Here is a 24,815-nt window from a genome sequence, read left to right as displayed (position 1 = left end):
ACGTGCGGCACACGTGTGCCACCTGTGTGCCCACTGGGTACCACACGCTAAAGTTTAGCGCTGTCCCCTGCATCTGGTGCTGAAGCCCCATTCATATCTTCCCTGCAGCAGCGTTTGGTGTAGAGAAGATATGAATAATTGTGTGTAAAATCAAGATCCAGGTCCCCACCACCCTCCCACCCCCTGTGCGCCCCAACCCCCTCCTCCCGCCCCCCCCCCCCCCTTAATGTAGCGCTGTCTCCTGCACGGCACACGGACTGCACACGGCCAACGTCCGTGTGTGGTACGTGTTTTACACGGACCCATTGACTTTAATGGGTCCGTGTAATCCGTGCGCTCCCACGAACACTGACATGTCTCCGTGTTTGGCACACGGAGACACAGTCCACAAAAAATCAATGACATCTGCACAGATGCATTGATTTTAATGTGTCTACGTGTGTCAGTGGCTCCGGTACGTGAGGAAACTGTCACCTCACGTACCGGAGCCACTGACGTGTGAAACCGGCCTTAAGGAGAGTACCATCTTGTGCCAAGCGTACGTGTGGTAATAAATATTCCGATCTTGACCTGTGTATGAGTGTGGGTGTCCACTAGAAACATCAGGTGGAGGTACGCATCAAGGGCTCTGAGTTGTGGAGTGATAGGGCCATATAGGGTGGCGGCCGTTCTCAACCCTTGGACCTTCCAGTTGGAGTTACTACCAGTGATGCATGTACATCAGAGGTGTCAAACTGCATTCCTCGAGGGCCGCAAACAGGTCATGTTTTCAGGATTTCCTTGTATTGCGCAGGTGATAATTTAATCACCTGCACAGAATGATTCCAGCACCTTGTGCAATACAAGGAAATCCTGAAAACATGACCTGTTTGCGGCCCTCGAGGAATGCAGTTTGACACCTCTGATGTACATAACGTGTTCCACAGGTCATCACTAAGGAAATGTGTTGCACCTCTGGAGCCTATGTTATTACCATCTCCATCAGTCTACATTTACTATGACCTTGAGGACCAGGTGACAACGGAGGTGAATACTAGTGGTTTGATGTGTTCTTGTCATACGTCCTTTCCAGTCAAGTCTGGTCATAAGGGTCCAGAGGCCCCTCATAGAAAGGGGGATACTGTCAAAAAACATTGAGGAATTTGTGACAGTTATTTTTTCTTTGGTCCAGCAAGAGTTAATGTCAGTATCTTGATGACAGTTTCATTTAGGATGGTCAGCTGATGTTATTTGCAACCATTCCCACCACCCTTTAAATAGTCACATGACTAATCAGCTGGTCGTCGATTATAGAGTTATATTGCTCTATGCAGACCAGCTAGATGTTTGGAGCTCAGCTGTGACAGTGCTTTTGCTGTTGTGGGAGTTCTGCTATTCTGGTGCCGATTTCTCTGCTGCTGTGAAGCTTAGCATCCATGCCGGATCTGAAGTAGTTTCCTGTTTTTCTCTTCCCATGTGTGTTTTCATCTGCGGTGGTGAGGCTAGAGTCCTTGCCGGACAGTGCACTAGCCAAAGTTAATAAAGGTGACAGTCAGGGGCTAGGCAAGTGACAGCAGCAAGGGGAGGGAAGGACCCGCTTAGGACATTAGGGAAGCTTAGGGACAGGACAGGCATAGGTTGGTGTCAGGAGGTGAACCAATAGGGCCTTACTCACCTTTTTCCATCCCATCGTATTTATATGCTGTGTCATCTGCCGGAATTGCCTGTGTCTGAGCATGACAAAAGTGCAGCTGCAGCCATATTGCAGAAAGCGCACCTGCCATATTGCAGAAAGCACAGCCATATTGCAGAAAGCACAGCCATATTGCAGAAAGCATAGCCATATTGCTGGAAGTGCAGCCATATTGCATACTATTTGAATCAACCTGCAAGTTAATAATGAGAATAATTAAATCTAGTTATATTAATATCAGGATTAAGCTCACATATTTGACAATGCTCATTTTCAAAGGCCCCAGAAAAGATAACAACAATGTGAATTTGATGTCAGCGGCTACTCAGCTTCTTCACCCCATTGCTCATTTAGGATATCCTGCCATTTCGCAGTATCAATAGGCAGCTTTTAACTCAAATAGTGAGACTTTTCATGCTTTACTGTGATTGGCAGATTTCACATGCTCTGCTGTAAACCCCTGTACAGGAAAGAGAGGTGGGACTAATGTAATTATTTAAGGACGCAATCAACACACTGCACTCAGCGAAATGGAAAACCTCTGCAACTATCTATCATATTTATGAATCCATTCAATAGTAACCCAGTAAAAGTTTCATTATGACAGAGAAAAAGATGGCAATGTTTCTTTTCCCAGCTCTTCTGGGTTTCATCTGCATTTGTACGGGGTCTGAGATGCTCACAGTAAGAAATAACTAAGCATGTCTTATATATGTTGATCTTTGTTGCTATATTTGTTTGGAGGTTATTATTATGGGCTTTTTTTTGTATGTTTGTGTTTCAGCTTGTGAGATATTATTGAGACCAGTTCAGACTTTATGTAAGGCGACTGTTTTTTGTAGGAATGCAAGGGGAGGGAAAGTTGGTATTATCTACTGCTCTTTTCTTCTTTAAATTATTTCAAGTTACATAATAACATTTCCTATGTGTTACATCATTATCTGAAGCTACTAATATTGGTGTAGCAAATATAATATGTATATATTATGTGTGTATGTACTATTATATATATATATATATATATATATATATATATATATATATATATATATATTCTATTTAATCCAATTAGAACTATTCTGCAATGACGTCTATATTATGCTAGGCTCCCATGATGAGCTTTTGTTACATTTTTGATGTTGCTAAATTTCTGCACCATTTCTGTACCTATTATTTAAATTGTTACTTGTGTTTTTTACTGAGCTTCTGTGTGCATTTTTTTACATGCATTTTTATTGCATATTTGACTCTTTTTGGTGTGTCATGCTTTATATAAAGCCAATTTGTTTTTTATTCTTCCTGGAATTTGTCTTTGACAAAACTTTATTGCTATACTAAAGGTGCGGATTACATTTGTTCTTGTTGCATTACTGCAGCGGAAACGCACTTAAAACACATGTGCATTTTTCACTTGCGTAATTTCCGCACCTAATGTAAGTCTCTGGAGAAAATCCGCACAGAAAACTGAGCGTACCCACAAGAGAAATTGACATGTTGTGGATACGAAACACCCACCGCAGGTCAGCTTAGGCTGCGTTAAAAAGAAGCACAATGGCCATGAGATTTCTAGAAATCCTGTCCATTTTGCTGGAAATATAAAACACTGCGTTTCTGGTGAAATAAAAATATGCAGCGTCAAAATCGCACAAAAAGCTTTTTCACTCACTCCTAGTTTTGGCTTACAAATACTGAGGTAAAAAAAGACCACATTCTGAACATGTGTGCGTGGCCTTAGACTCCTAGTTATTTTTTACATGGACTTTGGTTTAGCACTTTTAGAGTGGTGTTCATTCGGGCCAGCCATGTTCACACGTTGGGTATTTGGTGACATTTTTACCTCGGTATTTACAAGCCAAAACCAGGAGTGGAAGAAAAATACAAAAGGGGTGCAGTGTTTCTCTTATACTTTTCCCCTCCTGGTTTTGACATACAAATATTGAGGTGAAAAACTCACCAAATGCTGAACTTGTGACCGTGGCCTTAGACTCCTAGTTATTTTACATGGCGTTTGGTATAGTGCTTTCAGAGTAGTGTTCCTTTACCAATGCTCTTTCTGTAAAGCTCCAATCACACATACGTTGTACACATCCATGTGCTGACCCATAGTTTTTCAATGATCCGGTCATGCAATCCATATAAAAAACGGATCCATGTGTCCGATCCATGAGGCTCAGAGCATGTCCTTTTCACATCCATTTTGCAGATCAGACTCCGCCATACAAGTCTATGACTGTTTTTCACTTGTTAAAAATCAGTGTCTGAACTTTTATTTATCCAATCCACCTGCTTCAATTTTCAAAAACAAATGCATCATGGAGGCAAAACGGATAAAACATAGGAGAAAACAGTCCATTTACATGGATGTAAAAAATAGAAATGAATGTGATAATATTGCCGAACCATCACATGAGATTTAGCTGAAATTCCATAGCACTGCACAATAAAAAGAACTTTAGTGACATGCGGCAAATACTTGCAGACATTTCCGAGGCTTTAAGGCTAAAACAACCCCATATGAATGGAGCTTATCTGCCCTGTGTGAATATACACTAATTGATCACTCACTAATTTCCACTAATAGCACATAAATGCAAAAAGTGCTAATATAGCATTGCAAACACATAAATATTAAACAATGTCCATTTGTCCCTGAGAATAGTGCATATAATAGAATAGAACAAGAATAGTGCATATGTCTCTAAGGCTTCTTTCACACTTCCGCTGGTACGAGGCATCCGTTGCCCATTCTAAAGTCCCGGGGAGGAGGGGGCGGAGTTCCAGCCGCGCATGTGCGGTAGGAAATGCAGGACCCGACGTACGAAAAAACATTCCCTTGAACATTTTTTCGTGATGACGGTCCGCCAAAACACGACGCATCCAGTGCACGATGGATCCGTCGGCAATACAAGTCTATGTGAAAAAAACGCATCCTGCGGGCACATTTGTAGGATGCGTTTTTTTCTTAAAGCGACGCATTGCGACAGACAGCAAACGACGTTAGTGTGAAAGAAGCCTTAGCAGTAACCAGTTTTAAGCCGTGGTCTGCACTGCACATGGGGGTCCAAGTCATGTCATAAAGATTTATCAGAGCAGGTGCAAATAAGAGCAGAAATCTGTCCGCTACGGGCAACTGCTTGTCTTTTCTTTTGCACCATTTTTAACAAATGTCTGTGAGCTCAGTGCTATGACTTGGCTAAATTCACAAAAGAGATTGTATGTTCATCTGTTGTATTGTTTATTAGCTGCGGAAAAACTCATCAGCTCTTGCCATTTTTTATCTCATGGATTATACACAGTTGTACTGTTGCCACATTGTCATTTTTGCCATGACACCCTTCTCTTTAAAGGGACACTGTCACCTGAATTTGGAGGGAACAATCTTCAGCCATGGAGGCGGGGTTTTTGGGTTTTTGATTCACCCTTTCCTTACCGGCTGGCTGCATGCTGGCTGCAATATTGGATTGAAGTTCATTCTCTGTCCTCCGTAGTACATGCCTGCACAAGGAAATCTTGCCTTGCGCAGGCGTGTACTATGGAGGACAGAGAATGAACTTCAATCCAATATTGCAGCCAGCATGCAGCCAGCCGGTAAGGAAAGGGTGAATCAAAAACCCCAAAACCCCGCCTCCATGGCTGAAGATTGTTCCCTCCAAATTCAGGTGACAGTGTCCCTTTAAGGGATTTGTCCAAGGATGACAACCCTCATCATAAACCTACTAGGGCATATAGCTGTCATGGGTCGGGTTCGTGTGTCCTTACATCTAGTAGATGGCTAGTCAGTTGATTTGCCTTCCATATTAGGCCGAAATGTATTTTCTCAGCAATAATAGCTGATTGACCTAGACTAGCGCAGAGTAGTGAAACTCCATACCATCCTTAATATCAAACGTGTTTGATATATTATCCATCACTTTTATTGTTTTGCATATGGTTTGATTGATATAAATGTAACAAAAATAAGTGCTGCTTTCAATGACTTTCTTTTCTTTGCTTATGTCATTCATTGTCATAAAGTATTATGTAGAGTTAGGTCCAGAAATATTTGCACAATGACAGAATCTTCGTGATTTGGGCTCTGCAGGCCACTATTTTTTATTTACAATGAAACAACTGAGAGGCAATTGAAGTGTAGACATCAAGGTTTAATTAAAGGGTACAAACAAAAATTTCCTGTGAAACATTTAGTAATTGTAACCATTTTTCTGCAAAGCCTCTTCATTTTAGGAGCTCAAAAGTAACTGGACAAATTAACTTTACCATAAATAAAATGTTTATTTTTAATACTTTGGGCAAAATATTTTGCAGGCAATAATTACCGTACCTGAAGTCTGCAAGCCTTCAACTTCACCATAGCATAACTGTTATTATATTTGATAATAATGTAGGGCAAGCGATTTTAATAATTTTTCAAAAATACCCTTAGAAATGAAATCTGATAGAAAACCTTTCAAAAACTTGAAGCAAATCCATATTCAACTCCACACATATGAATACAGCTTTCTAAGGGTAGAAGCAGAGCCTCCTGGCTGAATCCCATACACTGTATGTCAGCACAGCAGCAGGTTACCTCAGTCACACATTGCACAGCTTTGAGCTTTGTCAGCTGTTGGTTATGGGCACACAGCTCCTCTGCCTATCAGCTGGTACTTGGGTGCTCATTGACATTGGCACTTATCAGTGTATAGCACAGACATACAGGATAATCAGCTGACAGGGCAGAAGGAGCTCTGTAACACTGGCAGTTCCCCTCAGTGTTTACCACACAGCTTCTTCTGCCCAGTCAGCTGGATCATGTATGCTCAGTGACATTGGCACTTCTCAGTTTTATTCATCTTCCTGAAGCATATTTTCAGGAATTTTCATCACTCACAGGCAACACAGAAGCCAACAGCTGACAGAATAAAAAACACCGAGAAGTGCCGATGTCACTGAGAACACAGGAGGCAGCGGACAGGGCAAAAGGAGCAGTGCTGTAAACACTGAGGAGAAGTGCTCCTTCTGCCCTTTCAGCTGATTGTCCTGTAAGTCTGTGCTATACACTGAGAAGTGTCCATGTCACTGAGCACACATGAACCAGCTTACAGGCAGAGGAGCTGTGTGCCAACAACTAACAGGTGACAGAGCCTGTGCACTGTGCACTGTGTGACTAAGGTAATGAAATAGGGGATGGTATGTGCCAATCCGCTTTCTTTTCTATGGACATACAGATTCTTTTTCTTTGGAAGTGGCACCCGTAATCCCTCGTGTGTGTGCAGCTTCATCAACCCGAGGTCATACAGCTGTGCCTTTGTCCTGCTTCTCTCCCATGGTATGTATCTATGAGAATGTCATAACCTTACATTTATGATTGTTAAACCTTTTTGCAAAAATCAAGCCGCTTTACAGTTACATCAGCGGAAAAATAAAAGTTATGGCTATTTATATAGCAATGCAAAAATAATATTTTTTTTCTATAAAATAGTTTTTATTGTGTAAAAGCGCCAAAACATAAAAAAAATGACCCAAGTAATAAAGCTGCCTTATCAATTTTACTACACGGGAAATGGTATATAAAAAAAAATTTCCTGAATTGCTGGTTTTTGTTCAATTCAAAATTGTAACAGAAAGAGATCAAAAAATGACATTTGCCCAAAAATTGTACCAGTTAAAACATCAACTCGTCCCACAAGAAACAAGCGATTACACTACTCTGTCATACGGAATATGGAAAAACTATACCTATATCAAAATATCGTTGATCATTAAAAAGCATCTATTAATGCGTGATAGCAGCCAAACATAAAAAAAATAGATCTAGCATCTCTGTAATCACACCGACTCGAAAAATAAAGTCGCCTAATCACTTATAATACCACACAAGAATGGTGGAAAAAATAGATAAAACCAATTCTTTACCTGCTGTTGATTTTTTCATTCTGCCTCCCAAAGATCACAGTAAGGCTGCCATCACACTAGCAGTATTTGGTCAGTATTTTACATCAGTATTTGTAAGCCAAAACCAGGAGTGGGTGATAAATGCAGAAGTGGTGCATATGTTTCTGTTATACTTTTCCTCTATTTGTTCCACTCCTGGTTTTGGCTTACACATACTGATGTAAAATACTGACCAAATACTGCTAGTGTAACATAGTAACATAGTTAGTAAGGCCGAAAAAAGACATTTGTCCATCCAGTTCAGCCTATATTCCATCATAATAAATCCCCAGATCTACGTCCTTCTACAGAACCTAATAATTGTATGATACAATATTGTTCTGCTCCAGGAAGACATCCAGGCCTCTCTTGAACCCCTCGACTGAGTTCGCCATCACCACCTCCTCAGGCAAGCAATTCCAGATTCTCACTGCCCTAACAGTAAAGAATCCTCTTCTATGTTGGTGGAAAAACCTTCTCTTCTCCAGACGCAAAGAATGCCCCCTTGTGCCTGTCACCTTCCTTGGTATAAACAGATCCTCAGCGAGATATTTGTATTGTCCCCTTATATATTTATACATGGTTATTAGATCGCCCCTCAGTCGTCTTTTTTCTAGACTAAATAATCCTAATTTCGCTAATCTATCTGGGTATTGTAGTTCTCCCATCCCCTTTATTAATTTTGTTGCCCTCCTTTGTACTCTCTCTAGTTCCATTATATCCTTCCTGAGCACCGGTGCCCAAAACTGGACACAGTACTCCATGTGCGGTCTAACTAGGGATTTGTACAGAGGCAGTATAATGCTCTCATCATGTGTATCCAGACCTCTTTTAATGCACCCCATGATCCTGTTTGCCTTGGCAGCTGCTGCCTGGCACTGGCTGCTCCAGGTAAGTTTATCATTAACTAGGATCCCCAAGTCCTTCTCCCTGTCAGATTTACCCAGTGGTTTCCCATTCAGTGTGTAATGGTGATATTGATTCCTTCTTCCCATGTTTATCATTGTTAAACCTCATCTGCCACCTTTCAGCCCAAGTTTCCAACTTATCCAGATCCATCTGTAGCAGAATACTATCTTCTCTTGTATTAACTGCTTTACATAGTTTTGTATCATCTGCAAATATCGATATTTTACTGTGTAAACCTTCTACCAGATCATTAATGAATATGTTGAAGAGAACAGGTCCCAATACTGACCCCTGCGGTACCCCACTGGTCACAGCGACCCAGTTAGAGACTATACCATTTATAACCACCCTCTGCTTTCTATCACTAAGCCAGTTACTAACCCATTTACACACATTTTCCCCCAGACCAAGCATTCTCATTTTGTGTACCAACCTCTTGTGCGGCACGGTATCAAACGCTTTGGAAAAATCGAGATATACCACGTCCAATGACTCACCGTGGTCCAGCCTATAGCTTACCTCTTCATAAAAACTGATTAGATTGGTTTGACAGGAGCGATTTCTCATAAACCCATGCTGATATGGAGTTAAACAGTTATTCTCATTGAGATAATCCAGAATAACATCCCTCAGAAACCCTTCAAATATTTTACCAACAATAGAGGTTAGACTTACTGGCCTATAATTTCCAGGTTCACTTTTAGAGCCCTTTTTGAATATTGGCACCACATTTGCAATGCGCCAGTCCTGCGGAACAGACCCTGTCGCTATAGAGTCCCTAAAAATAAGAAATAATGGTTTATCTATTACATTACTTAGTTCTCTTAGTACTCGTGGGTGTATGCCATCCGGACCCGGAGATTTATCTATTTTAATCTTATTTAGCCGGTTTCGCACCTCTTCTTGGGTTAGATTGGTGACCCTTAATATAGGGTTTTCATTGTTTCTTGGGATTTCACCTAGCATTTCATTTTCCACCGTGAATACCGTGGAGAAGAAGGTGTTTAATATGTTAGCTTTTTCCTCGTCATCTACAACCATTCTTTCCTCACTATTTTTTAAGGGGCCTACATTTTCAGTTTTTATTCTTTTACTATTGATATAGTTGAAGAATAGTTTGGGATTAGTTTTACTCTCCTTAGCAATGTGCTTCTCTGTTTCCTTTTTGGCAGCTTTAATTAGTTTTTTAGATAAAGTATTTTTCTCCCTATAGTTTTTTAGAGCTTCAATGGTGCCATCCTGCTTTAGTAGTGCAAATGCTTTCTTTTTACTGTTAATTGCCTGTCTTACTTCTTTGTTTAGCCACATTGGGTTTTTCCTATTTCTAGTCCTTTTATTCCCACAAGGTATAAACCGCTTACACTGTCTATTTAGGATGTTCTTAAACATTTCCCATTTATTATCTGTATTCTTATTTCTGAGGATATTGTCCCAGTCTACCAGATTTAGGGCATCTCTAAGCTGGTCAAACTTTGCCTTCCTAAAGTTCAGTGTTTCTGTGACTCCCTGACAAGTCCCCCTAGTGAAAGACAGGTGAAACTGTACAATATTGTGGTCGCTATTTCCTAGATGCCCGACCACCTGCAGATTTGTTATTCTGTCAGGTCTATTAGATAGTATTAGGTCTAAAAGTGCTGCTCCTCTGGTTGGATTCTGCACCAATTGTGAAAGATAATTTTTCTTGGTTATTAGCAGAAACCTGTTGCCTTTATGGGTTTCACAGGTTTCTGTTTCCCAGTTAATATCCGGGTAGTTAAAGTACCCCATAAGCAGGACCTCATTATGGGTTGCAGCTTCATCTATCTGCTTTAGAAGTAGACTTTCCATGGTTTCTGTTATATTTGGGGGTTTGTAACAGACCCCAATGAGAATTTTGTTACCATTTTTCCCTCCATGAATTTCGACCCATATGGACTCGACATCCTCATTTCCTTCGCTAATATCCTCCCTTAAAGTGGACTTTAGACAAGACTTTACATAGAGACAAACCCCTCCTCCTCTCCGATTTTTACGATCCTTTCTAAACAGACTGTAACCCTGTAAGTTAACTGCCCAGTCATAGCTTTCATCTAACCATGTCTCGGTTATTCCCACTATGTCAAAGTTACCTGTAGATATTTCTGCTTCTAGTTCTTCCATCTTGTTTGCCAGGCTTCTGGCGTTTGCGAGCATGCAGTTTAGAGGATTTTGTTTTGTTCCAATCTCCTCGCTGTGGATTGTTTTAGAAATGTTCTTACCTCCCTTCTGAGTATGTTTTCCTGGGTCTTCTTTGTTCAAGTCTAATGTTTTTCTTCCCGTCCCCTCTTCTTCTAGTTTAACGCCCTCCTGATGAGTGTAGCGAGTCTTCTGGCGAATGTGTGTTTCCCAGGTTTGTTGAGGTGTAGTCCGTCTCTGGCGAGGAGTCCATCGTACAAGTAATTCACACCGTGGTCCACGAATCCGAATCCTTGTTGTCTGCACCATCGTCTTAGCCAGTTGTTTGCATCAAGGATCCTGTTCCATCACCTGGTGCCATGCCCGTCTACTGGAAGGATAGAAGAAAAAACTACCTGTGCATCCAGTTCCTTTACTTTCTTCCCCAACTCTTCAAAGTCTTTGCAGATTGTCGGTAGGTCCTTCCTTGCCGTGTCATTGGTGCCAACATGTATCAGAAGAAATGGGTGGACGTCCTTGGAGCTGAAGAGCTTTGGTATCCTATCGGTCACATCCTTGATCATCGCACCTGGAAGGCAGCATACTTCTCTTGCAGTTATGTCCGGTCTGCAGATGGCTGCTTCTGTGCCTCTCAGTAGTGAGTCTCCCACCACCACAACTCTTCGTTGCTTCTTGGCTGTACTTTTTGCTGTCACTTGTTGCTGTGTGCCCTTTTCTTTTTTGCTTGCTGGTATTGCTTCATCCTTAGGTGTGCCATCTTCATCCTCTACAAAGATTTGATATCGGTTCTTCAGTTGTGTGGTTGGTGATTTCTCCATGGTCTTCTTGCTTCTTTTGGTCACATGCTTCCACTCATCTGCTTTTGGAGGTTTTCTGACACTTTTTTCACCTTCTGTGACCAGTAGAGATGCTTCTGTTCTGTCTAGAAATGAGTTTCAAAGTTGCTATTCTTTCTTCCAGACCCCGCACCTTTTCTTCTAAAAGGGCCACTAGTCTACACTTCTGACAGGTGAAATTTGATTCTTCTTCTGGTCGATCTGTGAACATGTAGCACATGCTGCAGCTCACCATGTAGGTTGTCACATCTGCCATGTTGCTCCTAGATCTTGCCGACTTGCTGTGTGTTTTCCTTCTTGTGTAATCTACTCAGCCAAGCTCTCTTGCAATAATGTCCTACAGGCAAAAATTAGCGCGCCTTAAGGCGCGCGGTTTGGTGATGCTTTCCAAGCAGCTGGTCCCGGCTGTACCCAACGATCTTCTAGCTTAGGGAGACTCTTCGCTTTTCCCAGAAGGCACCTGGAATATGCAAATTAGCCTCCTCAAGCTTGAATCCCTGGTAGTGTGACGGCAGCCTAAGGCTCAGCTCACATTCATCCTGCACTCTGAGCCGAGCGCTTACACTGGAGCTTCCGTGTAAACTACTCTCTAAACTACATGATTCAGACAGGATTCACCGTGAAAGATTCCCTATAATGAGGCAGATGGAGGCACTGTGGATGCCATTTGTCCTATGATCCGGTGGCGTCTGTCTTTTTAGGCATGCATGAAAGCGCAGTCGACCACAATTTTGTGCACTTCTCAAACGGACAATGCTGAACAGAGTCCAGACGGAGTCCAGAGTAACTCTGCTACCTCATTATCGTGAATGTATCCCACAAGAGTTTCCTTTGAATCAAGTCACTTAGAGATTTAGATGGAAACTCCGATATAAATGTTCAGCGTAGCGTGCCAAATAAATGTGATCCCAAGTTTGGCATTTCTGTAGCGAAGAGATCCCGCCTTATTTACAGGTGCATGTCTCCAGAATCACAAGCTAGACATAATGTACTGGGGAATACAAAGTACTGGTGGCTCAATGTATTGGGCACTACAATGGCAGTTTGCAATTTTCACTCAGCATCATACACTGGTACTTGTATCTGGAAAACACCCATGGATTCAAAATCGTCACTATACCTGTAGATAAACTCCCAAAGGAGTATAATTTCCAAAATGGGGTAATTTGAGGGGAATTCTGCTTTTCTAGCACTTGGGGGTTCTGTAAAATGGCATTTGCAAACTATTCAAGGAAAAGCTGGGCTCCAGAAGAGAAATAGTGCTCCATTCCTCCTGAGTCTCTCCTTATGGCTAAGCAGTACAGTACCACTACTTATGGGATATTTCTATATTCAGCAGAAATTGCTGGACAAATTTTTGACATTTTTACCACTTTCTTAGTGTGAAAATCTGGGGCTAATACAAAATTTTTGGTGGTAAAAATTTTAATTTTTTTTTCACTGCCCAATTTTATAAAATTTGGTGACCCAGCTGTGGTGTCAATATAATCAAAGCACCCCTAGATGAATTTGTTGAGAGTTGTAATTTGTAAAATGAGGTCACTTATGGGTTTTTTTGCTGTTCTGGCATCTCAGAAGTAGTTTTTGACCACATATGGGGTATCTGTGTACTCAGGAGAAATTTCACAACAATTTTTGGGGTTCATTTTCTCCTGCTTTCCTTGCAAAAATGAAAAATGTGGGGCTAAAAAAGATCAACAGATCAACGTTGTAAAATTCTTTAAAGCACCTGTTGGTTCAAGGTGCTCAGCACATGTCTAGATAAATTACTTGGAAGGTCAAGTTTCCAAAATGGGGTCATTTTGGGAGGTTTCCACTGTTTAGGCACATCAGGTGCTCTCCAAGCGTGATATGACACCCACAGACCATTCCATCAAAATCTGCAATCCAAAATGTCACTCCTTCCTTTCTGAGCCTGGCTGTGCACCCAAACAGTAGTTTTTTCGACATATGGGGTATACTCAGGAGAAATTGCACAGCAAACTCTGGGGTCCATTTTCTGCTGTTACCCTTCTCAAAATAAAATGTTTGGAGCTAAAAGAACATTTTTTTTTTTATTTTACCAGCTCTACGGTACAAACTTCTGTTAAGCACCTTTGGATTCAAGGTGCTCACCACACAACTAGATACATTACATAGGTGTCATAGGTACATAGGTGCTGTTGTGCACACAAGCAGTAGTTTTCCTCACATATGAGATATCTGCGTATTCCTTCTGTGAAGCACCTGGGGGTTCAAGGTGCTCAACACACAATAAGTTCCATGAGGGGTCTAGTTTCCAAAATGGGGTCCCTTGTGTGGATTTCCACTGTTTAGGCACATCAATGGCTCTCTAAACTCCGCAGATTATTCCAGCAAATTTTGCATTCAAAAAGTGAAATGGCCCTCTTCCATTCTGAACTCTGCAGTGCACCGATACAATTTTTTTCCTTCAACTATTGGGTATTGGCGTACTCAGGATTAATTGTAAAACAAATTGTATGGGGAATTTTCTCCTGATACCCTTGTGAAAATGCAAAATTTGGGGGTTAAAATACATTTCTGTGAGAAAAAAAGATTTTTGTTTTATTATTTTCATGGCTTTACATTATAAACTTCTATGATGCACTTGCGGGTTCAAGGTACCCACCACACATCTAGATAAGTTTCTGGAGTGGTCTAGCTTCCACAATGGGGTCACTTGAGGGTATTTTACACTGTTTTACACTGTGTAGGCACAACAGGGGCTTAGCACATTAGAAGCTCTCCAAACATTATTGAATCCAGCAAATTTGCATTCAAAATGTCAAAGGGCGCTCCTTCCTTTTCAAACCCTGCATCCAAACAGTAGTTTTCCCCCACATTTGGGGTATCTGCTTGCTGAGGAGAAATTGCACTTCATATTTTCAGGTCCAGTTTCTCCTGTTACCATTGTGAAAATAAAATTAGGTGTAAAGTTACTTTTTTGTGAAAAAAAGTTAAATGTTCATTTTTTCCTTCCATATTGTTCCAGTTCCTGTGAAGCACCTGAAGGGTTAATAAACTTTTTGAATGTGGTTTTGAGGACTTTTAGTGATGCAGTTTTTAGAATGGTGTCACTTTTGGCTATTTTCTGTCAAATAAACCCCCTCAAAGTCACTTCAAATGTGATGCGGTCCCTAAAAAAATGGCTTTGTAAATTTTGTTGTATAAATGAGAAATCGTCTGTCAACATTTAACTAGAGATGGGCGGACACCGAATATGGACTTCAGGAAGTCCGTGTTACTATTCTGTTTAGGCCCCCAAACACAAGGTATTTGTCGCACTGTCATGTACATGACAGCGCAGCAAACACTGCTTCTAATCAGCATGAATCCCCAGCTGTGATCGGAGGTATAAAGCTTTCCTCCGGTCACTGTCTTCAGATGATGAGACTACTGCTCCCATTTCTCACAGTGAACTATCTGAGTTCAGCGCTGCCCCTTGAGACTTTCTCACTGTGATGGCAGGAATCTCACCAAGGAACGTCACCGTTAGTCACTGATGCTGCGCTCGCAGCAGCTGATTCTCCCAGTGGTTCTTAGTCTGGACAGTCACATCTTGGCACCGTTTAGGTTAAAAACTGTTTATCCCCAGACATGGATTACAACGCGGGACAGAACGACTGACAGGTGAGGGACATGGTTGTTTTTATTTTATTACAGTAGACGATGGCTTTAATGGAATGAACAATGATGTGAGCATGGTTTCATTTAGAATCATTAAAGGAGTGTGTGTCATTCTTTCAATTAAAGCACTTTACTCTGGCTGTGTGTTTACAATATAACTATAGAATCAGTAATGGAGAGGCGTCCTGTATATAGACGCCTCTCCATTACTAAGCCGTGGGCTTGATGTCACCGGACAATACAAAGGTGACATCAACCCCACAAATATGAACCCCACTTACCACCGCTACAGGGCAAGTGGGAAGAGTTGGGCAAAGCACCAGCATTGGCGCATCTAATAGATGTGCCTTTTCTGGGTGGCTGCGGGCGGCTATTTTTAAGCTGGGGTGCAATATCCATGGCCCCTTACCAGCATGAGAATACCAGCCCCAGCTGTCTGCTTTAGCAAGGCTGGTTGTCAAAAATGAGGGGGACCCCAGGTCATTTTTTAAAATAATTTATTTCAATTATTTTTAAAAAATAGCGTGGGGATACCTCTATTTTTGATAACCAGCCTTTCAAACGCTGACAGCTAAGGGTTGCAAACCCCAGCTGTGAGTTTTTTGCCTGGCTGGTTATCCAAAATACAGGGGAACCACACCATTTTTATTTTTTAATTATTTATTTAGAGTGCAGGTGCCGGATGATGAATACTACGATTAGCCACCCCTGCTCTCGCTGTTATTAGCAGCAGCAGGCATAGGTTGGTGGGAGCAGTAGTCCCAACAGCCCATGCCAGTGACCAGAGATAAACTTTATACCTCCGATCACAGATGCAGGCTCACGCTGTCATTTGACAGTGTGGGAACCGTGGCTCTCTGACCAGCAGTAATGATTTTACTGCCAATCAGAAGCAGTGTTTGTCGTGATGTCATGCACATGACAGCATGGCAAGAATTGGATGTTAGGGCCCCCTATTCAAGTCAATGAGGTTCGGGTTCGCATCCAGGTACTGTTCTGGTACTCAAGCCCAAACCTTTTTTAACTGTTCAGCCAAACTTGGCAGACCTGAACATCTAGGGATCTGCCTATCTCTACTTTTAACCCTTCTAATTTCCTAACAAAAAATATATATGTTTCAAAAAATGTGCTGCTGTAAATTAAACATGTGTTAATTGTTATTTATTAGCTATTTTGTGACATAACTTTCTGACTTCAGTACAAAAAAAAATTGAAAATTGCAAAATTTTCAAAATTTTTGGCCATATTATAGATTTTTCCACAAATATAATCAACAAATTCTACCACTAATGTGAAGCATTCTATGTTACGAAAAATTAATCTCAGAATCAGTGGCATCTGTTGAAGCGTTTCAGAGCACATAAAGTGACACTGGTCAAAATAGTAAAATTTAGCCTAGTCATGAAGGTGAAAACGGGTTTGGGGGGTGAAGGGCTAAAAGGGGTTTCCTACAGCCAAAGTTAATTTAATCAACATTGTAATCTATAGATCTAAAAAGTTCCACAACGTAATGTGTTTTAATAAAAAATTGTTGTGCGCGGAGATAATCTTATAAATGTGCCCCTGCTGTGTACTGTGTAATGGCTGTGTCTGACTGTGCAAGGACATGGTCTGATCATACCACAGCTCCTGGGCAGAGGAGGATGGAAAAGAGATTATACAGACAGGACAAGATGGCTGGCAGATGATTCTTTTTTTGTCGCCTCTTGCCACACCCCAACCCACAGCCATTTACCACTTCTTTTTTTAACATTTCTCGGCAGGCACACTGCGCATGCACCCTCCATTTTTTTTCCAAGAAGACGATGCCGGGCTGGAGCACTGATCAGGAGGAGAATGGCAGAGGTATCAGGGGGTCTTGGAGGGCATCACGACAGAGGAGAGAGAAAGCATTGATACAGCAGCCACACTTTTTTTTGTGATCACCGTTATTCATTGAATAACGGTGATCACATGATTGGACATGGGCAAATCCAGCCTTAATCATGTTCTCTGGGGTCTCTGCTACCCCAAGTAGATTTTCCCACCCTGGGGGGCGCTGCAGCCTTATTCTTGATTGCCATTTTAAAACTGTAATGAGGGAATAAGTACTCTTAGGCTACGTTCACACTTGCGTATCGGGGCTTTGCGGACGGCTGCGTACTTCCTCCCTGAAGCTCCGCCCACTTCTGCACTTCTTCCATTTAGGTCCACCTACGTCTGTATGCGTCCTGCGTACCTATCTTTAACATTGGGTACACAGGACATGCGGATGCATGTGGATGCGTTGTTTTGATGCGCCCGCCGACCGCACGGGAACACAAACTTACCATCTATATGTAGACTTTGTGTATAATCTATGTCCAATGAGAGAACCTTTTACAACTTGCAGGAACTGACCTTCATTTTTATATGCATATTTAACTAATTCGCACTATTTATGGTAATGTCATCCAGACATAGATTATACACAAAGGCTATATATAGTTATATATAGCTATATAATGCTGCAAATGTGGTGAAACATGTTAGAGGGACCAGTGCTTTAATCTTGTTTGTTCTATTCTGCCAATAAGTGTTAGCACCTCGGGTGTCATCCAACGCTTATTCCTACACATAATTACAAGAATTAATTTCATTAAGAGGCAGATTAGGGACAATTTTAGACTTTTTCATACCCTAAGTATTTTTAAATGTCTACTGATTAAAAGTTAAGTTATATGGTTTAATAGAAAGGGATTTTTTTAGGGTTCTCAACATTTTGTTAATACTATATGGTTATATGCTTATGTGCCTTTTTCTTAAATTCTATTTGCAGGTGTTGCCACAATTTTTATAACAGTTCTGCAAAAAAAATGTATATTGTTGCTAGAGCACTATAGTAGCACAGACTGGCCAACGTCTGTGTTACTCTCTAAGCTTGAAATGCAACAAATAGGCTGCGGTCACACATTCAGTATTTGGTCAGTATTTTACCTCAGTATTTGTAAGCCAAAACCAGGAGTGGAACAATCAGAGGGTTAGGGTTAGAGCTAGGGTTAGGGTTGAGCTAGGGTTAGGATTGGTGCTAGGGTTAGGGTTGTGGCTAGTGTTAGGATTGGTGCTAGGGTTAGAGCTAGGGTTAAGATTGGGCTAGGGTTAGCATTAGTGTTAGAGCTAGGGTTAGGGTTGGGCTACAGTTAGAATTGGTGCTAGTTTGGGTTGGTGCTAGGGTTAGAGCTAGGGTTAGGGTTGAGCTAGGGTTAGGATTGGTGCTAGGGTTAGGGTTGTGGCTAGGGTTAGGATTGTGCTAGGGTTAGAGCTAGGGTTAGGGTTAGTCTATGGCTAGGTTTGGGGCTAGGGTTAGGATTGGGTTTAAAGCTAGGGTTAGGGTTGGGGCTAGGGTTAGTGTTGGAGCTAGGGATGGGGTTAGGGTTTTGTTGGTGTTAGGGTTATGGACCGGTGTTGGGGGAAGGGTGGTGTTGAGGTTAGGGTTGTGGTTAGGGTTATGATTAGGGTTGGGATTAGGGTTAGGGGTGTGTTGGGGTTATGGTTGGGTTTAGGGCTGTGTTAGGGTAGGAGTTAGAAATGGGGCGTTTCCACTGTTTAGGTACATGAGGGTGTCTCCAAACACGACATGGCCATTGATTCCAGCCAATTTTGCGTTAAAAAATAACCAGTGCTCCCTCCCTCCTTTGCCCTGCCATGCTCTCAAACAGTAGCTTTCCCCCACATTTAGGGTATCGGCGTACTCAGGAGAAATCGAACAACAAATTTTGTGGTCCATTTTGTCCACATACCCTTGCGAAAATAAAAAGTTTGGTTCCAAAGTAAATATTTAGTGAAAAAAGTAAAATGTTCATTTTTTTCTTCCACGTTGCTTTAGTTCTCGTGAAGCACCTGAAAGGTTAATACATTTCTTGAATGTGGTTTTGTGCACCTTGAGGGGTGCAGATTTTAGAATGGTGTAACTTTTGGGTATTTTCTGTTATACTGAACCCCAATCTCACTTCAAATGTGAGTTGGTCCCTAAGAAAAATGGTTTTGCAAATTTTGTTGGAAAAATGAGAAATCGTGGATCAACTTTTAACCCTTATAATTTCCTAACAAAAAAAAAATGTTTTCAAAATTGTGCTGATATAAAGTAGACATGTGGAAAATGTTATTTACTAACTATTTTGTGCAATATGACTCTGATTTAAGGGTGCTAAAATTAAAAGTTTGAAAATTGCTAAATTTTCAAAATTTTTGCCAAATTTCTGTTTGTTTTTTTTTATAAATAAACGCAAGTAATATCGAAAAAATTTTTACCACTAACAGTACAATATGTCATGAAAAAACAATCTCAGAATCAGTGGGATCCATTTCGGCGTTCCAGAGTTATAACCTCATAAAGTGACAGTGGTCGGAATTGTAAAAATTGGCTTGGTCATTAAGTACAAATTGGCTCTGTCACTAAGGGGTTAAGTTATAATTTACTTGGTTCAGCAGGGAGTGGTGAAAGGTTAGCGGGAAGGTTTGGGACTTATGATTTATTATACATGTATTTGCTGAGCATAAAAAGAATTAAAGAAAAATGTTAAAAAAATTGATTTCTTTTCTTTGCTCATAACTAAAATGTATTTACTGTTCTAACACAGATAAAGAACCGGTGTGATGAAAAACAGATAATTACTACCAAAACAGAATGCAAGTCATGTTCCTTTAGTGCTGGAGTGAATTGCACCAGTGGTTTTAGGAAACTCAGTATTGGGATTGGATTAAGAGACTGCAGGTAATTTTCCTTTGCTATATGTGGATATTATTAATATAATTTGATAGTGCTATCTGAATAGCAGTTGTTTTTCCTTCTGTACATTGTTTTTCTCTTCTTTTATTTTTACACCTTCTTTTTACGCCTCTTTCTTTTACACCTCTTTAGGTGTCAACTAAAACAATTGTCTTTTGTGAAAACTGATGATCTCCTATCCAATAAATATATAACAACCAGTAATAGGGTTTTCTTACAAAAACATAGGCCACCTGGACAGACTGAAGAAATGGATGAACTTTTTTTTATATCAGATGTCTTTGTTCGCAAAAAAGTATGACAGTGATTATGGGAGATTTTAAAGGGACACTGTCACCTGAATTTGGAGGGAACAATCTTCAGCCATAGGGGCGTGGTTTTCGGGTGTTTGATTCACCCTTTCCTTACCCGCCGGCTGCAATATTGGATTGAAGTTCATTCTCTGTCCTCCGTAGTACATGCCTGCACAAGGCAATCTTGCCTTGCGCAGGCGTGTACTATGGAGGACAGAGAATGAACTTCAATCCAATATTGCAGCCAGCATGCAGCCAGCGGGTAAGGAAAGGGTGAATCAAACACCCGAAAACCCCGCCCCTATGGCTGAAGATTGTTCCCTCCAAATTCAGGTGATAGTGTCCCTTTAAGTATCCAAATATTTGTTGGGACTCTCTCTCAGGTCAAAGTAATGGGTCCAGAAAATTCTGATCTTCTCTCGCTGACTTTAACTTTCAAAACATAGAAGAGAGAACAAGAGAATGTGGCATCCTGGTCCTAATTCTTACTAACAGGGTGGAAATGGATGAGGAAGTAAAGGTGGCTGGGAATGTAGAAGGCAGCAATCTTGCTATCCTTGAATTTTGGATTACAAGTGGAGGAAGATCTGTGAGGACTCAGACTTTCAGGTTGAACTTCAAAATGGCAAATTTTAATGAACTCAGAAAGAGGGTAATAATGGTGCAATGGCTGTATGTTCTGAAGGACAAAAATGTCCAAAAAAGATTTGAGATTTTGCTAAATGAAATTCTCACTGCAGAATCAGTAACAATCTCGAAAGAAGGGAAGAATTTGAACCATTTAAAGAAACCAGGATTGATTAACACGAAGCTTAAACACTTGCTAAAAAGGAAAAAAAATGTATATCAAATGAAAAGATAGGGTCGTATCTAATGAAGAATATAATGCTGCATGCATAGAAAGCAGGGCAAGCATTAGAAGAGCTAAAGCCAGTATTGAAATGAAGTTTGCAAAGGAGACCAAAAGCAATAAAAGAGGATTTGGGTGGTATGTCAAAAGCAAAGTCAAAGTCAAAGATGCTATAGGATTTTTACAGGATGAAAAGGGCGAAGTGGTCCAAAATAATGTTGAGAAGGGCAACTTTTAAATTCCTATTTTGCATCTGTGTTCTCTAGAAAGGAATAAAATAATCCACACTATCTATGAACAAAAAGATGGCGAGGGAACACTTAGCTAATTTAGTTGAATTTAAATCTGGTCCAAATGAATTACTTCCCAAGGTACTGAAGGAGACAGCAGAGGAAATTGCAGAACCACTATCCAGAATCTTTGAAAAATCCCTGAGTACAGGAGAAGTGCCAGAAGATTGGAGAAGGGCAAATGTTGTCCCTATCTTCAAAAAAGGAAAGAAGATGGAGCCAGGAAATTACAGGCCAGTGAGTATTACTTCTATATCAGGAAATTTCTTTGAACAACTTATTAAACAGCATCTATGTAAGTACTGGGATAAGAATACAGTAATTAGCTAGAGCCCACATAGGTTTGTAGCAAACAAATCATGCCAGACTAATCTAATTTCCTTCTGTGATGTAATCCCTGACTGGATGGATCAGAGAAAAGCTGTAGATATAGTATATCTCGACTTTATCAAATGCTTTGCTGAGGTATCTCATACTATCCTTGTTGAAAAATAAGTATGGGATTGACAAAGTTACGGCTAAGCAGATTCATAACTGGCTGAGTGAACACTCTCAAACAGTGGTAATAAATAGTTGCACTTCCAATTGACCCTTGCCCCAGTGTTGTTCAACTTTTTTTATAAATGATGTAAGTAAGGGAACTGAAAGTAAGCTAATAATATTTGCAGAGGATGCAAAGCTAGGAGTGGTAGCTAATACTGATGAGCGATCGTGCTCGGATAAGATGTTACCCGAGTGTTCTCAGATACTACTTGAGTGTCTTCAAAATGCTCAAATAATATGTTTGAGTCCCCGTGGCATCATGTCTCATGGCTGTTAGACAGCAGCAACACATGCAGGGATTGCCTAACAAACAGGCAAACCCTGCATGTGTTGCGGAGGTCTAACAGCCGCGAGACATGTAGCCGTGGGGACTTGAACATATTATTAGAGCACACTGAAGACACTCTGATAGCATCCGAGCATACTCGGATAACATTTTATCCAAGCACGTTTGTTCATCATTAATAGCTAACAGTAGAGAAGACAGAGAAAGGATTCAAAAGGATCTAGATAAGCTTGAACAGTGGGCAGCGACTAATAGAATGGTATTTAAGAGGGAGAAATGCAAGATTCTACATCTGGGCAAGAAAAACAAAACTTACATCTACAGAATGGGAGCAATAGAACTAAGCAATAGTACGTACAGTATAAAAAAGACTTGGGTGTACTGATAGATCACAGACTGCACATAAGTCAACAGTGTGATACAGCAGCAAAAAAGTTCTGGGATGTATTAAGAGAAGCACAGAGTCTAGATCTTTTGAAGTAGTTATCCCCCTCTACTCCTCCTTAGTCAAACCTCATCTGGAATACTGTGTGCAGTTTTGGGCATCACATTTTCAAAAAGACATTGAAAGGTTGGAGCAAGTTCAGAGAAGAGCTACCAGGATGGTGAGCACACTGCAAGCTATGTCTTACAAGAAATGGTTAAAGGATCTGGGAATGTTTACCTTGCAAAAAGAAGGCTAAGGAAACTTAGAAGCTGTCTACAACTGAAGGGATGTCACAGTATAAAGAGATCATCCTTATTCTCATTTGCACATGGAAACATAAACTGAAATAAATAAATAAACTGAATAAAACTGAAAGTGAGAAGATACAGATAAACTTCTTGACAATGAGGATGATCATTGAGTGGAACAGACTGCCGCGAGAGGTGGAGAGTTTTCCTTCAATGGAAGTCTTCAAACAGAGGCTAGACAGACATCTGAAGTGGCTTAGTGAATCCTGCATTGAGCAGGGGGTTGGACACTATAACCCTGGAGGTCCCTTCCAACTCTAACATTCTATGATTCCATGAACATATACCCTATTAAAGGAATCTGTCACCAAGTTTTTGCTACCTCACCTGAGAGAAGCATAGTGTAGGAAAAGAGATTCTGAATCCAACAAAGCATAACTTAGTTTACTGTGTGCAGCAGTTGTGACAAAATCATAGTTTTTAGATTTAGAATGGAGCAGAGCTGAGAAAGCCAACTTCACACACACCAGGCTCTTTGTATACAATGTCCATAGACAGTAAAATGCTTATCACAGGGGAGGGTTAAAAAAATTGTCATGTGCATATGTATTCACCCCTTTTAATATGAAGCCCCTAAAAATTTCTGGTGCAAGCAATTACCTTCAAAAGTCACATGCTTAATGAAAGGAAGTCCACTTGTGTGCAATCTAAATGTCCCATGGTCTGTCAGTACATACACACCTTTTCTGGCCACATATGCTACAACATCATGAAGACCAAGGAAATCTCCAAACAAGTCAGGGACAAAGTTAAGCTGCTGATAAGTCAGGGTTGGTTTATTAAAAAATATCCCATTCTCTGATAATCCTCCAGAGCACCATCAAATCCATTATCATCAAATGGAAAACATTTCCACAATAAACCTGCCGTGAGATGGCAGCCCACCAAAATAATCAGCCCGGGCAAGGAGGGCATTAATCTAAGAGGCAATACAGAGACTAAAGGTAAGCCTGAAGGAGCTGCAAAGTTCCAAAGCAGAGACTGGAGTATCTGTCCATACGACCACAATATGACGTACACTCCATAGCCGTGGCCTTTAAGGAAGAATGGGCTGAAAAAAGCCTTTACTTGCACACAAAAATTGTAAGGCTTGTTTTGAGTGTGCCAAAAAAATATGTTGGAAACTCTGCAAATGTATGGAGGAAGGCAATCTTGTCAGATGAGACCAAAGTTGAACTTTTTGGCCACCAAGGTAAATGCTATGTCTGGCGCCAAATTAAAACAGCTCATCACTCCAAAAGCACCGTCCCAGCAATGAAACATTATGGTGGAAGCATCATGCTAAGGGGATGTTTTTTGACAGCAGTGACTGGGTAAATGGGCCGAGTCAAGGGGAAGATTAATGGTGCGAAATACAGGGATATTATTGAGCAAAACCTGTTTGTTAGTGATTTGAGACTGGGATAGAGGTTCAACTTTAAACAGGACAGTGACCCAAAGCTAAAGCAACACCCAAATTGTTTGAGGGGGAACCAGTGAATGTTTGAGTGCCCTAGTCAAAGCCCAGACCTTAATTCCATTGAAAATCAGTAGTCAGATTTAAAGATTGCTGTTCACCTAAGGAAACCATTTAACTTGAAGGAGCTGGAGCAGTTTTGTCTGGAAGAATCGGCAAAAATCCCAGTGGCAAGATGTGGAAAGCTCACAGAGACTTATCCAAAGCAACTTGCAGCTATGATTTCCGCAAAAGGAGGATCTACAAAGTACTGACTTTAGGGGGTGAATAGTTATGCACACTGAAGTTTTCAGTTCTTTTGTCCTATTTGTTGGTTGTTTCACAATAAACAGAAAAACAAATGTTCACAGTTTTAGGCATGTTCTCTACGTGAACTGATGCAGCCCTCTAAAAAAAGTAAAATTCCAGGTTGTGAGGTTGCAAAATGCGAAAAACGCCAAGGTGGTGAAAACTTTTGCCATCCACTGTAAAGTGCAAAGACCAAGGAGGCATCTACACCCCCAT

General features: G+C 40.9%; 1 protein-coding gene across 1 annotated transcript in view; it reads left to right on the top strand.

The window, feature by feature from the left end:
- The first annotated feature begins 2,196 nt into the window (after positions 1-2,196).
- Positions 2,197-24,815, top strand: part of STAB2 (stabilin 2) — a 243,987-nt gene continuing 221,368 nt past the window's right edge. Inside the window, exons 1-2 of the mRNA XM_069764255.1 lie at positions 2,197-2,356; positions 19,710-19,843. Of these exons, the coding sequence (XP_069620356.1) occupies positions 2,273-2,356; positions 19,710-19,843 (218 nt within the window). The 5' untranslated portion in view covers positions 2,197-2,272. The remainder of the gene's footprint in view (positions 2,357-19,709; positions 19,844-24,815) is intronic.

The sequence above is a fragment of the Ranitomeya imitator genome, chromosome 4 (genome assembly GCF_032444005.1).
Source record: "Ranitomeya imitator isolate aRanImi1 chromosome 4, aRanImi1.pri, whole genome shotgun sequence".
NCBI lineage: Eukaryota > Metazoa > Chordata > Amphibia > Anura > Dendrobatidae > Ranitomeya > Ranitomeya imitator.
The sequence above is the reverse complement of the archived record's forward strand: the minus strand, read 5'-3'. Positions and strand labels throughout refer to the sequence as shown.